Source organism: Rana temporaria, chromosome 3 (assembly GCF_905171775.1).
Source record: "Rana temporaria chromosome 3, aRanTem1.1, whole genome shotgun sequence".
Lineage (NCBI taxonomy): Eukaryota > Metazoa > Chordata > Amphibia > Anura > Ranidae > Rana > Rana temporaria.
This window is the reverse complement of record NC_053491.1, coordinates 492,900,558-492,916,360: the sequence shown is the minus strand read 5'-3', so window position 1 is coordinate 492,916,360 and position 15,803 is coordinate 492,900,558. Positions and strand designations below refer to the sequence as shown.

The 15,803-nt window shown below is 45.6% G+C and overlaps 1 protein-coding gene across 2 annotated transcripts in view; it reads left to right on the top strand.

Annotated features, from left to right (window-relative positions):
* The first annotated feature begins 14,141 nt into the window (after positions 1-14,141).
* LOC120933814 (phospholipid scramblase 1-like) overlaps positions 14,142-15,803 on the top strand; it is a 33,307-nt gene continuing 31,645 nt past the window's right edge. Inside the window, exons 1-2 of one of the 2 annotated variants that reach the window (XM_040347210.1) lie at positions 14,142-14,246; positions 14,345-14,467. In XM_040347210.1, coding sequence (XP_040203144.1) covers positions 14,422-14,467 — 46 coding nt within the window. In that variant the 5' untranslated portion in view covers positions 14,142-14,246; positions 14,345-14,421. The other variant, XM_040347211.1, reaches the window with a different exon arrangement.

Here is a 15,803-nt window from a genome sequence, read left to right as displayed (position 1 = left end):
CTCCTGTCAGTCTAATGCCGCGCACGGTCATAAATTCCGAAAAGAAAAGTCCGATGTGAAATTTGGTCAGAAACTCTGACCGTGTGTAGGCTCCATCTGAATTTTTCTGTCGGAAGTTCCGTCAAGAAAAATTTGAGAGCTGGTTCTCAAATTTTCCGACAAGAAAAGTACTTGGAGGAAATTCCAATCGTCCGTATGCAATTCCGACGCACCAAAAACCACGCGTGTTTGGAATCAAGTTGATGCATGCTCAGAATCATTGAACTTAATTTTTCTGGGCTTGTCGTAGTGTTGTGAGTCACCGCGTTCTTGTCGGTCAGAATTTTGTGTGTGTATGCAACACAAGTTTGAGCCAAAATTCTGTTGGAAAAAAAGTTTTCTTGTCGGAAATTCCGATCATGTGTATGCGGAATAACCCTCTCTCTCCTTGTAGTTCTCTGATCTTTTATCCCTCTCTTTCCTTGTAGTTCTCCAATCTTTTATCCTTCTCTCTCCTTGTAGTTCTCCAATCTTTTATCCCTCTCTCTCCTTGTAGTTCTCCGATCTTTTATCCCTCTCTCTCCTTGTAGTTCTCCGATCTTTTATCCCTCTCTCTCCTTGTAGTTCTCCGGTCTTTTATCCTTCTCTCTCCTTGTAGTTCTCCAATCTTTTATCCCTCTCTCTCCTTGTAGTTCTCCGATCTTTTATCCCTCTCTCTCCTTGTAGTTCTCTGATCTTTTATCCCTCTCTTTCCTTGTAGTTCTCCAATCTTTTATCCCTCTCTCTCCTTGTAGTTCTCCGGTCTTTTATCCCTCTCTCTCCTTGTAGTTCTCTGATCTTTTATCCCTCTCTTTCCTTGTAGTTCTCCGGTCTTTTATCCCTCTCTCCTTGTAGTTCTCCGATCTTTTATCCCTCTCTCTCCTTGTAGTTCTCCGATCTTTTATCCCTCTCTCTCGTAGTTCTCCGATCTTTTATCCCTCTCTCTCCTTGTAGTTCTCCAATCTTTTATCCCTCTCTCTCCTTGTAGTTCTCCGATCTTTTACCCTTCTCTCTCCTTGTAGTTCTCCGATCTTTTATCCCTCTCTCTCCTTGTAGTTCTCCGATCTTTCATCCTTCTCTCTCCTTGTAGTTCTCCGATCTTTTACCCTTCTCTCTCCTTGTAGTTCTCCGATCTTTTATCCCTCTCTCTCCTTGTAGTTCTTCAATCCTTTATCCCTCTCTCTCCTTGTAGTTCCCCAATCCTTTATCCCTCTATCTCCTTGTAGTTCCCCAATCTTTAATCCCTCTCTCTCCTTGTAGTTCTCCGGTCTTTTATCCCTCTCTCTCCTTGTAGTTCTCCGGTCTTTTATCCCTCTCTCTCCTTGTAGTTCTCCGATCTTTTATCCCCCTCTCTCCTTGTAGTTCTCCAATCTTTTATCCCTCTCTCTCCTTGTAGTTCTCCGGTCTTTAATCCCTCTCTCTCCTTGTAGTTCTCCAATCTTGTATCCCTCTCTCTCCTTGTAGTTCTCCAATCTTTTATCCCTCTCTCTCTCCTTGTAGTTCTCCAATCTTTTATCCCTCTCTCTCCTTGTAGTTTTCCAATCTTATCCTTCTCTCTCCTTGTAGTTCTCCAATCTTTTATCCTTCTCTCTCCTTGTAGTTCTCCAATCTTTTATCCCTCTCTCTCCTTGTAGTTCTCCGATCTTTTATCCCTCTCTCTCCTTGTAGTTCTCCAATCTTTTATCCTTCCCTCTCCTCGTAGTTCTCCGATCTTTTATCCCTCTCTCTCCTTGTAGTTCTCCAGTCTTTTATCCCTCTCTCTCCTTGTAGTTCTCCGATCTTTTATCCCTATCTCTCCTTGTAGTTCTCCAATCTTTTATCCCTCTCTCTCCTTGTAGTTCTCCAATCTTTTATCCCCCTCTCTCCTTGTAGTTCTCCAATCTTTTATCCTTCTCTCTCCTTGTAGTTCTCCAATCTTTTATCCCTCTCTCTCCTTGTAGTTCTCCGATCTTTTATCCCTATCTCTCCTTGTAGTTCTCCAATCTTTTATCCTCCCTTCTCCTTGTAGTTCTCCGGTCTTTTATCCCTCTCTCTCCTTGTAGTTCTCCGGTCTTTTATCCCTCTCTCTCCTTGTAGTTCTCTGGTCTTTTATCCCCCTCTCTCCTTGTAGTTCTCCGGTCTTTTATCCCTCTCTCTCCTTGTAGTTCTCTGGTCTTTTACCCCTCTCTCTCCTTGTAGTTTTCCAGTCTTTTATCCCTCTCTCTCCTTGTAGTTCTCCGGTCTTTTATCCTTCTCTCTCCTTGTAGTTCTCCAATCTTTTATCCCTCTCACTCCTTGTAGTTCTCCAATCTTTTATCCCTCTCTCTCCTTGTAGTTCTCCGGTCTTTTATCCTTCTCTCTCCTTGTAGTTCTCTGGTCTTTTACCCCTCTCTCTCCTTGTAGTTCTCCAATCTTTTATCCTTCCCTCTCCTTGTAGTTCTCCAATCTTTTATCCCTCTCTTTCCTTGTAGTTCTCCAATCTTTTATCCTTCCCTCTCCTTGTAGTTCTCCGATCTTTTATCCCTATCTCTCCTTGTAGTTCTCCAATCTTTTATCCCCTCTCTCCTTGTAGTTCTCTGATCTTTTATCCCTCTCTCTCCTTGTAGTTCTCCAATCTTTTATCCCTCTCTCCTTGTAGTTCTCCAATCTTTTATCCCTCTCTCCTTGTAGTTCTCTGATCTTTTATCCCTCTCTCTCCTTGTAGTTCTCCGATCTTTTATCCCTATCTCTCCTTGTAGTTCTCCAATCTTTTATCCCTCTCTCTCCTTGTAGTTCTCCAATCTTTTATCCTTCTCTCTCCTTGTAGTTCTCCGATCTTTTATCCTTCCCTCTCTCCTTGTAGTTCTCCAGTCTTTTATCCTCCCCTCTCCTTGTAGTTCTCCGATCTTTTATCCCCCTCTCTCCTTGTAGTTCTCTGATCTTTTATCCTTCTCTCTCCTTGTAGTTCTCCAGTCTTTTATCCCCCTCTCTTCTTGTAGTTCTCCGGTCTTTTATCCCCCTCTCTCCTTGCAGTTCTCTGGTCTTTTATCCCCCTCTCTCCTTGTAGTTCTCCGGTCTTTTATCCCTCTCACTCATTGTAGTTCTCCGATCTTTTATCCCTCCCTCTCCTTGTAGTTCTCCGGTCTTTTATCCCTCTCTCTCCTTGTAGTTCTCCGGTCTTTTATCCTTCTCTCTCCTTGTAGTTCTCCGGTCTTTTATCCCTCTCTCTCCTTGTAGTTCTCCGGTCATTTATCCCTCTCTCTCCTTGTAGTTCTCCAGTCTTTTATCCTCCCCTCTCCTTGTAGTTCTCCAGTCTTTTATCCCTCTCTCTCCTTGTAGTTCTCCAATCTTTTATCCTTCCCTCTCCTTGTAGTTCTCCAGTCTTTTATCCTTCCCTCTCCTTGTAGTTCTCCAATCTTTTATCCCTCTCTCTCCTTGTAGTTCTCCGGTCTTTTATCCTTCTCTCTCCTTGTAGTTCTCCAGTCTTTTATCCCTCTCTCTCCTTGTAGTTCTCCGGTCTTTTATCCCTCTCTCTCCTTGTAGTTCTCTGGTCTTTTATCCCCCTCTCTCCTTGTAGTTCTCCGATCTTTTATCCCTATCTCTCCTTGTAGTTCTCCAATCTTTTATCCCTCTCTCTCCTTGTAGTTCTCTGATCTTTTATCCCCCTCTCTCCTTGTAGTTCTCCGGTCTTTTATCCCTCTCTCTCCTTGTAGTTCCCCAATCCTTTATCCCTCTATCTCCTTGTAGTTCCCCAATCCTTTATCCCTCTCTCTCCTTGTAGTTCTCTGGTCTTTTACCCCTCTCTCTCCTTGTAGTTCTCCAATCTTTTATCCCTCTCTCTCCTTGTAGTTCTCCGGTCTTTTATCCCTCTCTCTCCTTGTAGTTCTCCAATCTTTTATCCCTCTCTCTCCTTGTAGTTCTCCGATCTTTTATCCCTCTCTCTCTCCTTGTAGTTCTCCGATCTTTTATCCCCCTCTCTCCTTGTAGTTCTCCGGTCTTTTATCCCTCTCTCTCCTTGTAGTTCCCCAATCTTTTATCCCTCTCTCTCCTTGTAGTTCTCCGGTCTTTTATCCCTCTCTCTCCTTGTAGTTCTCCGGTCTTTTATCCCTCTCTCTCCTTGTAGTTCTCCGATCTTTTATCCCTCTCTCTCCTTGTAGTTCTCCAATCTTTTATCCTTCCCTCTCCTTGTAGTTCTCCAATCTTTTATCCCCCTCTCTCCTTGTAGTTCTCTGATCTTTTATCCCTCTCTCTCCTTGTAGTTCTCCGATCTTTTATCCCTCTCTCTCCTTGTAGTTCTCCGATCTTTTACCCCCTCTCTCCTTGTAGTTCTCCAATCTTTTATCCCCCTCTCTCCTTGTAGTTCTCCAATCTTTTATCCCTCTCTCTCCTTGTAGTTCTCCGGTCTTTTATCCCTCTCTCTCCTTGTAGTTCTCCGGTCTTTATCCCTCTCTCTCCTTGTAGTTCTCCAATCTTTTATCCCTCTCTCTCCTTGTAGTTCTCCAATCTTTTATCCCTATCTCTCCTTGTAGTTCTCCGGTCTTTTATCCCTCTCTCTCCTTGTAGTTCTCCGGTCTTTATCCCTCTCTCTCCTTGTAGTTCTCCAATCTTTTATCCCTCTCTCTCCTTGTAGTTCTCCAATCTTTTATCCCTATCTCTCCTTGTAGTTCTCCGATCTTTTACCCCTCTCTCTCCTTGTAGTTCTCCGATCTTTTATCCTTCCCTCTCCTTGTAGTTCTCCAGTCTTTTATCCTTCCCTCTCTCTCTCTCACCTTGTATTTCTCTGTTCTTCTGATGGTCTCTCTCGTTCTTTCTGATTTGGAACTCCTATGATAATGATGATGATACAGTAATTGCCGATCTCCTATTTTTCCTCTGGTTGTCGGGTTTTCCTTGTACTGTCCCCCCCCCTCCTCCTCTTCCTCTCTCCCATCCTTCCAGGCAGATCGTTTTTTATCCTGTAGCAGGACACTTGACTCATTTTTTACACCATTGTATTTCTTCGATAATAGACCATCTGCACATTTGTTTGGTCACTTACAATAAAACAGGATTTCGAGAAGTGATGATGACGACGATGATGATGATGATGATGATGATGATGATGATGATATTAGTGATAGAAGGAAGAATTGACATCCTTTAAATGAAATCATATTGCAAGTACGTAACAGACAGTGTGATCACAGATCCAGTGGCGGCTGGTGCTCCAAATTTAAAAAAAAACATCAATTGCAGCCTCACTATGCCCATCAATTGCCGCCAGTTTTCCCCATCAAATGCCGCCAGCTTGCCCCAAATGCCGCCAGTTTGCCCCATCAAATGCCACCAGTTTGGCCCCTCAAATGCTACCAGTTTGCCCATCAATTGCTGCCAGTTTACCCCATCAAATGCCGCCAGTTTGCCCTATCAATTGCCGCCAGTTTGCCCCATCAAATGCTTCCAGTTTGCCCCATCAAATGCCGCCAGTTTGCCCCATCAAATGCCGCCAGTTTGCCCCATCAAATGCCGCCAGTTTGCCCCATCAATTGCCGCCAATTTGCCCTATCAAATGCCGCCAGTTTGCCCCATCAATTGCCGCCAATTTGCCCCATCAATAGCCGCTAGTTTGCCCCATCAAATGCTGCCAGTTTTCCCCATCAAATGCTGCCAGTTTGCCCCATCAAATGCCCCCAGTTTGCCCCATCAAATGCTGCCAGTTTTCCCTATCAAATGCCACCAGTGTGCCCATCAATTCTCGCCAGTTTGGCCCATCAATAGCCCCCAGTTTGCCCCATCAAATGCTGCCAGTTTGCATTCCCATCAAATGCCGCCAGTTTCCCCTTCAATTGCCGCCAGTTTTCCCCATCAAATGCCTCCAGTTTGCCCCATCAATTGCCGCCAGTTTGCCCCATCAAATGCCGCCAGTTTGCCCCATCAAATGCCACCAGTTTGCCCCATCAAATGCCACCAGTTTGCCCCATCAAATGCCTCCAGTTTGCCCCATCAAATGCCTCTAGTTTGCCCCATCAAATGCCGCCAGTTTGCCCCATCAAATGCCGCCAGTTTGCCCCATCAAATGCCACCACTGTGCCCATCAATTGTCACCAGTTTGGCCCATCAATAGCCCCCAGTTTGCCCCATCAAATGCTGCCAGTTTGCATTCCCATAAATAGCCGCCAGTTTGCCCCCCCGCTAGGCACTTACATTTCCTCGGGACAGCGCCGTCCTCCACACTCCCTCTGAGTCCTCGATGTCTTCTCCCGTCCTCTTCATCTCATCTCTGCTATGATTGGACGACTGATAGGCATCCAATCACAGCGCCTGATGCTTCAGCCATTTAGGTGACCAGTAACCAGACCTGGCGCACCTGATTGACCGAGAGGCGGGTCAGTGTAATGCCGCGTACACACGGTAATTTTTTGTGATGAAATAAAACATCGTTTTTCATCATGAAAAAAACGACGTTTTTCTAACTTCATCATAAAAAACGACGTTGCCCACACACCATTGTTTTCTGAAAAAGCTCTAGCAAAGTGAGGTTACGTACAACATGTACGACGGCACTCTGGGCCAGATCCTCAAAAGGGATACGCCGTCGTATCCCTGTTTCTATCTATGGAACTGATCCACAGAATCAGTTTCCCAAAGATAGGCAGAAGATCCGACATGTGTAAGGGACTTACACTGCCAAGTCTTAGGATGCAGTACCGCATCCGCCGCTGGGGGCATTTCGAGTCGAAATGCCGCTTCGCGTATGCAAATGAGCACTTACGGAGATCCACGAAGCGGTTTAGCTTCGTGAAATCTCCGTAAATACTTACGTTGCAATCGTAAAATTAGGGCTGCTTTTACAAAGTGTAAACTGTTTACACCTTGTAAAAGTAGACCCTTCTTTGCAGCGAAGCTGATTTATGTTTTTTTTTTTTTTTTTAAATTCCCGCCGTATCTTTTTTTTCCCCCCACGCAACTTTTTTTACCCGGCGCGATTCACAAAACACGGCGTAACGGAATTTCGCGCTATGCCCGTCGGGAAAATGACGTCACGAGCATGTGCAGTACGTCTGGCGCGGGAGCGCGCCTAATTTAAATGGGACTCGCCCCATTTGAATTGGGAACGCCTTGCGCCGGCCGGATTTAAGTTACACAGCCGAAAATTTCTAGGTAAGTGCTTTGTGGATCGGGCACTTGGGTAGAAATTTTGCGGCAGCGTAACTTAAATCAAAATAGTTAAGTTACGGCGCCTCTTTGTGGATCTGGCCCTCTGTTCCATTCAAGCTCCCGTCTCATAACTTGCTTCCGAGCATGCACGGGTTTAAAACGTTGTTTAAAACGTTTATTTAGCCCACACACGATTATTTTTTATGACACAAAAAACGACATTTTGAAAAACGACATAAAAAATTGAAGCATGTTCGATTTTTTTTTGGTCGTTTTTTAGAAGACAAAAAACGATGTGAAGCCCACACACGATCATTTTAAATTACGTTTTTAAAAATGTTGTTTTATTTTATCACAAAAAATGACCGTGTGTACACGGCACTAGGGGAGCGATTCCCTAACACAGCACTGTTTAAATCAGTGAACGCACAGGCGCTTATTACAGCCGACGGCTCTAATCAGGCACTTCCAAAGTACACCCACCGCTGTAATTCAGATGGCCGGTGCTCGACAAGGGGCCAACATCTGAATAGGGGGTGTCAGCGGCGACAATACATAGATTCATGCAATGCATGAATCTATGTATTGTTAACTGAGGGGTGCAGGAGAGAGGGGGGGCGGCGCTCCTGCGTCCTCAATGGACGCACCACCACTGCACAGATCACTCTCTTACCCTTTATGAGGAGTGTAACAGAATGACCCGGGACACCCAGAGACTTTGTAAGGATGAGGGGTACTCCTGTACTGGCATCACCAAGGAGTCTTATGTCTAGGGTCACCTTATGTCCGATAGGGCCATAGGGTGACTGAGAAATTATATCCTAAATTACAGGACAGGGGACATCACTGATAGTTCATATTGCAGGATCTTGAGATATTGCAAGTTGTTGGTTAATTGTGACCCAACCAGTCAATAGTGACTCATTTCTATGATTAGCCCTGGCTAGTGACATGCTAATTGAGTCTTCTTCTGAAAGTCCTCTCATTGTGTGATGCTGCTTTGTGTGAATTCTATTGATATAAGATGTGGAATGGAACTTGCCAAGCTGTATGCGGAGACAGAACGTCTGTCTAGGGATGTGGATTGAGAAGAGATCATTGTGTGATGGTGTTTTGTTTGAGTTATGTTAATGAAGGAATGTGCAGTGATTAGGTCATGATAATTATAGCCCGGCGCCGAGATGTCTAGAATGTTTAGCAATTAGCCATCTGAAGGTGTATTGAAGCCCCCCAGGGTGTGATGGGTGGGTCGAGAATTTGATTGTTCATGTGCCTTGAAAACTGCATAAAAGCTGAGAGTGAACCATTAAAGTTGTCTTCATTTTGGAACAAGTACAGAGCTGCGTGTCTCGTCTTGATTCTGGGGAAATGGGATGGATCGGGTCCTGTTGGTTGGAGTGTCGATAAGCTGTCTTGGATGGGATGGAAGGTCGTAAACGGTGGTGACCGTTACAAGGAGTTTGGCCATTTTTCTGCACATTGGATGGAAGATCTCTTCATCTTCTGATCCAATACTAGAGAATTGCCAACCAGAGATTTTCTTTCTTAGCAACTTTCTTCCCCGCTCAAACTAGCCTTGACGTTTTATGTTAAACTAAAAGTTCAGAAAACAAAATGATAATAAAACATAAGACATAATGATATAAATTGTATCAGAAGCTTTTGGCAGTGACAGTGTAGATGTGTCAAGTGACACTAGGAAGGCCAGAAAAAGGGTTCCTCGGACCCGGCAGCCCGGTGGAGGAGTCTATGCTGGAACTTTGAGCATGGATTTAGTCAGGCTCCATGTCTGGTGGTCATGGTCTTGTTCCCCTTAGCTCAGGGGTCCTCAAACTTTTTAAACAGGGGGCCAGTTCACGGTCCCTCAGACTGTTGGGGGGCCGGACTATAGTTTAAACAAACAGGAAAAAAAAATACAATATTTAAAATAAAGAACAATTTTAATCAACATAAACTTATTAGTATTTCACAGACTCCCTTCATCACAGAACCCCTCCGCAACACAGACCCCCCTCATCACGGAACCACCCCATCACAGATTCCTCCCTCCATCAAAGATTCCCCCATATTAGGCCCCCCATCACAAAGCCCTCCCTACACAAACTTCTCTCCATCACAAAGCCCTCCCTACACAAACTCCTCTATATCACAAAGCCCCCAATAACAGACCCCCCACCACAAACTCCTCTCCATATAAAAAGCCCCCATAACAGATCCTCCCCATCATAAAGCCCCCAACACAAACTCCTATCCATCACAAAGCCCTCAATAACAGACCACCCCATCATAGACCCCCATAACAGATCCCCCATAACAGATCCTCCCCATCACAGACTTCCCCCCATCACAAAGCCCACCCAAGACAAACTCCTCTCCTCACATAGCCCCCCATAACAGGCCTCCCCATCACAGATCTCCCATCCTATCACAGATCCCCCCAATCGATATTACACTGCTGCCCCTTCTATAACATCCCAGCACTCCGCCTCTCTGCTACCTCAATCACACAAGACGTGAAGCCTGGCAAATCCGGACAAAGGGCGGGGCTTTGCTAGTGAAAGGCAGGTGTTTGATTGCTGAAACCGCCCCGCTGCTTAACTCAAAAGACTCGTCTTTTGTCCGGATCTGTCATGTTTCTCATCTTGTGTGATAAAAAGGTAGCAAAGGGAAGGGGGATTGCTGCGATATTAATGGGGCAGTCCGCGGGCCGGATCACACTGGCGGGCCGGATTTGGCCCGCGGGCCTTAGTTTAAGGACCCCTGCCTTAAGCTCATCCAACCTTGTAGAGAGGAAATCATAAAGAATGTGTGGGTGTGTGAAAAATATAGCATGTTATATAGGAACAAATCGGAGGGGCTGTGGAGGGTTATCTTACTCCAAATGGTACGCTTTGTATGGTTACATAATGAGAGCATCTCCTGAAATTCACAAGCCATGAGAGCATCTCCTGAAATTACAGCAATGTTTTTCAACCAGCGCTCCGCAAGACCCTACAGTTGCTCTCACATAATGTGCCCTGCTTTAATGTAGTGTACCCTCCTCCCCCTTTGTATTGCGCCCTCCTGACCCTCTGAACTATCTCAAGTATTGGCGACTGGTGCCCCTTCAATCGGTCGGTCCATCAGTCAAACCCCCCCTCCCGCTCGCCTGTCCTCCCACACCAGCCCCGCACGTACCCCATCTAGGTCGCAGGCAGCTTCGGTGCCTTCCCTCTGCGTCTCCTCCCTGGCTTCTTCCCCCCTGCGTCTCCTCCTTGGCGGCCAATATGATTCCTTCTCCTCCTGGCCAATCGGGTCTTAAGACCTGCTTCCTGATTGGCTGAGGGGAGAAGCAGGAAGACAACTGGGTGGGCTCTTTCTCATAGTTTGTAGACGCTATAACAATATTGCGGCAAAAATCTCCACAAAATCGCGGCAAAACGAAACGCTCAGGTGTGAATGCAGCCTTTACTGCACCTTGGTTAGAGGTCTGAATCCCTAAAAGCTCGCTGTGGAGACCACATTATATATTCAATATGTATGTAACAATCACCCCCAAAGGGGCCACCGGTGATATTGGACCCTCTTAGCCTGTCTAGAGTTACACAGTTCTATAGTATCCCCATAACACTTACCAACCCACCAGTTGGCGAAGCAAACCCATCGCCAAGGCCTGGAAAACTCCCTATATTAATATTGTAGAGACCAAAAACAGGGTCACCAGAGCCATAATCAAACGCCAAGATAGAAGCAGTCTTCCTCTACAGAACCTAAAGATATTAATGATTGTGGAAGCCCTGGGTAGAGCACTACCTCCCCTCTGATTTTGACTAATCTTTATTGTCCCCTTGAGCCCCCCCTGAAAACATGACATCAGAGCCACTCTGATATGGATCTTTAATTCCACCCCCCCCCTCCAAGGGGGACTATATCAGAGAGGTCCATCTGGTCCTGTCCAAATGAGAAGACCCCATCAGAGAGGTCCATCTGGTCCTGTCCAAATGAGAAGACCCTATCAGAGAGATCCATCTGGTCCTGTCCAAATAAGAAGACCCCATCAGAGAGGTCCATCTGGTACTGTCCAATTGAGAAGACCCTATCAGAGAGGTCCATCTGGTCCTGTCCAAATGAGAAGACCCCATCAGAGAGGTCCATCTGGTCTGGTCCAAATGAGAAGAACCCATCAGAGAGGTCCATCTGGTCCCGTCCAAATGAGAAGAACCCATCAGAGAGGTCCATCTGGTCCTGTCCAAATGAGAAGACCCCATCAGAGAGATCCATCTGGTCCTGTCCAAATAAGAAGACCCCATCAGAAAGGTCCATCTGGTACTGTCCAATTGAGAAGACCCTATCAGAGAGGTCCATCTGGTCCTGTCCAAATGAGAAGACCCTATCAGAGATGTCCATCTGGTCCTGTCCAGATGAAAAGACCCCATCAGAGAGGTCCATCTGGTCCGGTCCAAATGAGAAGAACCATCAGAGAGGTCCATCTGGTCTGGTCCAAATGAGAAGAACCCATCAGAGAGGTCCATCTGGTCCCGTCCAAATGAGAAGAACCCATCAGAGAGGTCCATCTGGTCCTGTCCAAATGAGAAGACCCCATCAGTGAGGTGCATCTGGTCCTGTCCAAATGAGAAGACCCCATCAGTGAGGTGCATCTGGTCCTGTCCAAATGAGAAGACCCCTTCAGAGAGGTCCATCTGGTCCTGTCCAAATGAGAAGACCCCATCAGAGAGGTCCATCTGGTCCTGTCCAAATGAGAAGACCCCATCAGAGAGGTCCATCTGGTCCTGTCCAAATGAGAAGACCCCATCAGAGAGGTCCATCTGGTCCTGTCCAAATGAGAAGACTCCATCAGAGAGGTCCATCCGGTCCTGTCCAAATGAGAAGACCCCATCAGAGAGGTCCATCTGGTCCTGTCCAAATGAGAAGACCCCATCAGAGAGGTCCATCCGGTCCTGTCCAAATGAGAAGACCCCATCAGAGAGGTCCATCTGGTACTGTCCAATTGAGAAGACCCTATCAGAGAGGTCCATCTGGTTTTGCTTTTATTTACGGGTATGGTTAATTTTTTATCACTTCTTTAAATTATTAGTTATGGTTACGGTTGATTTTTTCACCACTTGCCGACCACCGCCTGTAGATATATGTCGGCAGAATGGCACGGCTGCGCAAAGCAACGAACCTGTATGTTGCTTTGAATTCGCTGCCGTGCAGGCGTGCGCGCACCTCTGTGAGCGTGCCCGTGGGTCCCGCAGACTTGATGTCCGAACGGGGAGACGCCTTAGCAAACAAAGCATTTCTCTGTTCTGCTTAGTGACAGGGACACTGATCTACTGCTCCCTGTCATCGGGAGCAGTGATCACTGTCATGTAGCCCACCCTCCCACAGTTAGAATCACTCCCTAGGACACACTTAACCCCTTCCTCGCCCCCTACTGGTTAACCCCTTCCCTGCAGAGGCGTATCTAGTGAAAATGGCGCCTATGGCAAGCACTTAAAACTGCACCCTTGTCAAAACATTCAAACCCATTTTTCAGATAACAAGGGACACGGCGGGGACAAAGAGGGACACTGGGGACCACTGGCGGCTGGTACTGAAATTTTTTGGGGGGCGCAAACAAACTAAAAAAAAAAAAAAAATACATAAATTTAAGCCACTGTGCCCATCAAACGCAGCCACTACCGTATGTGGATCCGGTCTGGCCAGTTATCAGCCGTCTTGGGTGAACATGTCACTCCCCTCCCCAGGCAGAAGGAGAAAATATTAGCAATTGTTGTTCCGGCGTTGCGCTTCAGCAGGGTGGGCGTGGCGCCGGGAGCTACATTAGTGTGGGATTAGTGTGGGCGACCGTGGGAGGACAGGTGGGGTTTTTTTCATGCAGGGGGGTGGCTTTTTGCTGCCCCCCTACTCATGGCGCCCATGGCACTTGCCATAACTGCCATACCCTAGATACGCCACTGCTTCCCTGCCAGTGTTATTTACACAGTAACCAGTGCATTTTTATAGCACTGATCGCTGTATAAATGACAATGGTCCCAAAATAGCATCAAAAGTGTCTGATGTGTCCGCCATAATGTCGCAGTCATGATAAAAATCGCAGCAAAAAAAATATTAATAAAAATGTCATAACTATCCCCTATTTTGTAAACGCTATAACTTTTGCGCAAACCAATCAATAAACGCTTATTGTGATTTTTTTTTACCAAAAATATGTAGAAGAATACGTATCTGACTAAACTGAGGAAAAAAAAAATTATATATTTTTGGGGGATATTTATTATAGCAAAAAGTAAAAAATATAGATTTTTTTTTTTAAATTGTCGCTCTATTTTTGTTTATAGCGCAAAAAATAAAAAAACGCAGAGGTGATGAAATACCACCAAAAGAAAGCTCTATTTGTGGGGAAAAATTACTTATTTACACATTTTTGAACAGAAACAAAGAAAAAATCTAAATGCTAAATTGTCATTCTTTTTTTTGTTTATAGCGCACAAAAATAAAAACCGCAGAGGTGATCAAATACCACCAAATGAAAGCTCTATATGTGGGGGGGGAAAGGATAAAAATGTAATTTGTGTACAGTGTAGCATGACCACGCAATTGTCATTCAAAGTGCGACAGCGCCGAAAGCTGAAAAATTGGCCTGGGCAGGAAGTGGGTGAAAGTGCCCCCCTGGTATTGAGGTGGTCAAGGTACATTTTGTTATATATATATATTTTTTTTATTTATGGTTATGGTTAATTTTTTTTAGCACTTTTTTAATTATTATTTATTCTTACGGTTGATTTTTTTTTTAAATACATTTTATCATATTTCTTTTTAACTTTTTGTCTTTTTATTATTATTATTATTATTATTATTATTATTATTATTATTATTATTATTATTTTTTTACTTTTATGGCTATCACAAGGGGTTAACCCATACATGATAGTATTTGGTGGGTGACAGGTATTCTTTATGGAGACGTGAATTTTTGGTGCTGGATAATTGTGGTGGGAGGATGGACGGTGTCTGAGAGGGGGGCAGTCTCTAGGGGGGGGGGCTCAGCAACGTCTCGGTTTAGCTTTTGTCTAGAGGACCGTTCAGCACACAGCCTGATATCTCCATCCTCCATCTATTCATAAGGGAGGGTCTCTTCCATTGTTCTGGTAATCAATGTCTCCCATCCTCTCCGCACATCTCCCCCCCACCCCACCACTGTGTGCTGCATCCTATCACACGTCCCAATATTCTCTCTTCCTATAAGAATGAAGAGGACCTGTCTGAGGAATGATCTCAGCTACAGGACGGAGGTGAGACGTCCTCGGAGAACCATGGTGTCTGATGACAGAACAACGCCCTGATTACTGCACAGCAACAACGTCCAAAGGTAAGTCCTTCTCCGTCAGATGACATCACCACTGTCTGTATATGTGTGTGCATATACTATATATATATATTCTGTCAGCTAGAGATCAAGCTTGGGTGCTCTCCAGATAAAACCTTACACCTTACAAAAATGTTCTTCATGATCCTTATTGCTCTTTACTATCTATCTGTCTATCTATCTATCTATCCATCTATGTATCTATGTATCTATCTATCTATCCAGGGCTGTTTTTAGCGGGAACGCGGGGGAACGCAGTTCCGGCACCTCCAGCACTGATTGTATTAATGGCAAGGGGTGTTTAGGTGTGCTTGAGGGTCTATTAATGCTGGCTACTGGAGGATCTATTGTTGCTGTGGGGGGGGGTTCAATAGCTGCTGGGAGGGATCTAGTGTTGAGAGAGTGGTCTATTGTTGTTGGCTGCTGGAGGGTCTATTGATGCTAAGCACAGGGCTTTTTTTCAGGGGGAACTTGTGGGAACTCAGTTCCACCACCTTTGGCTCAGACCGTTTGGTGCATGCTCACCACAATCACTTGTAAACACAGAAGTCTGGTTTATGTGTTTACAAGTGACAGCTATGCACTCTGTGTGTAACCCCCTGAACTCTGCACTCTGTATGTAATGCAATCCTGGTATTTAATGCCCCATTAAGACCCTTCTACTTAAGACCCTGCACCTATTTTCTGAGAAAAAAAGCTCTGGCTAAGCAGGATAGTAAATTGTTGCTGGGAGGGTTCTACTGTTGAGGGAGGGGTTTATTGTTTTTGGTTGCTGGAGGATCTATTGTTGCTGGGGCAGGGGGGTTCCATTGCTGCTGGGAGGAATCTACTGTTGAGGAAGTGGTCTATTGTTGAGGGTCTGTTGAGTGAGTGAGGGAGTAACTTGTATAGCACAACAATGCGAACTTAATCGCCTCAAGGCGCTTGGAATCCAGCGTCGTACCGGTCTTTCAGAAGAGGTGGGTCTTTCGTTTTTTCCTAAAGGCCCGATGGTTTTCCTCCAAGCGGATGGTAGTGGGTGGAGCATTCCAGAGCCGTGGTCCTTGGAACGAAAATCTACGTTCTCGCTTCGATTTGTAGCGGGATTTAGGAACTTGGAGAAGGTTTTTGTTGGTTGACCGGAGCACACGCTTGGTGACGTAGGGTTTTATTTTCTCGCTTAAGTATTGGGGAGCGTTCCCCTGTATACATTTGTGGGTGAGGCAGAGAGTCTTGAATGTCACCCGGTCCTGTACGGGCACCCAGTGGAGGGATGCTGGCTACTCAAGATTCTATTATTGCCGGTGGGGGGGTCTACCAATGCTGGGGTGGATCTATAGTTGTTTGTTGTGGGGGGTCT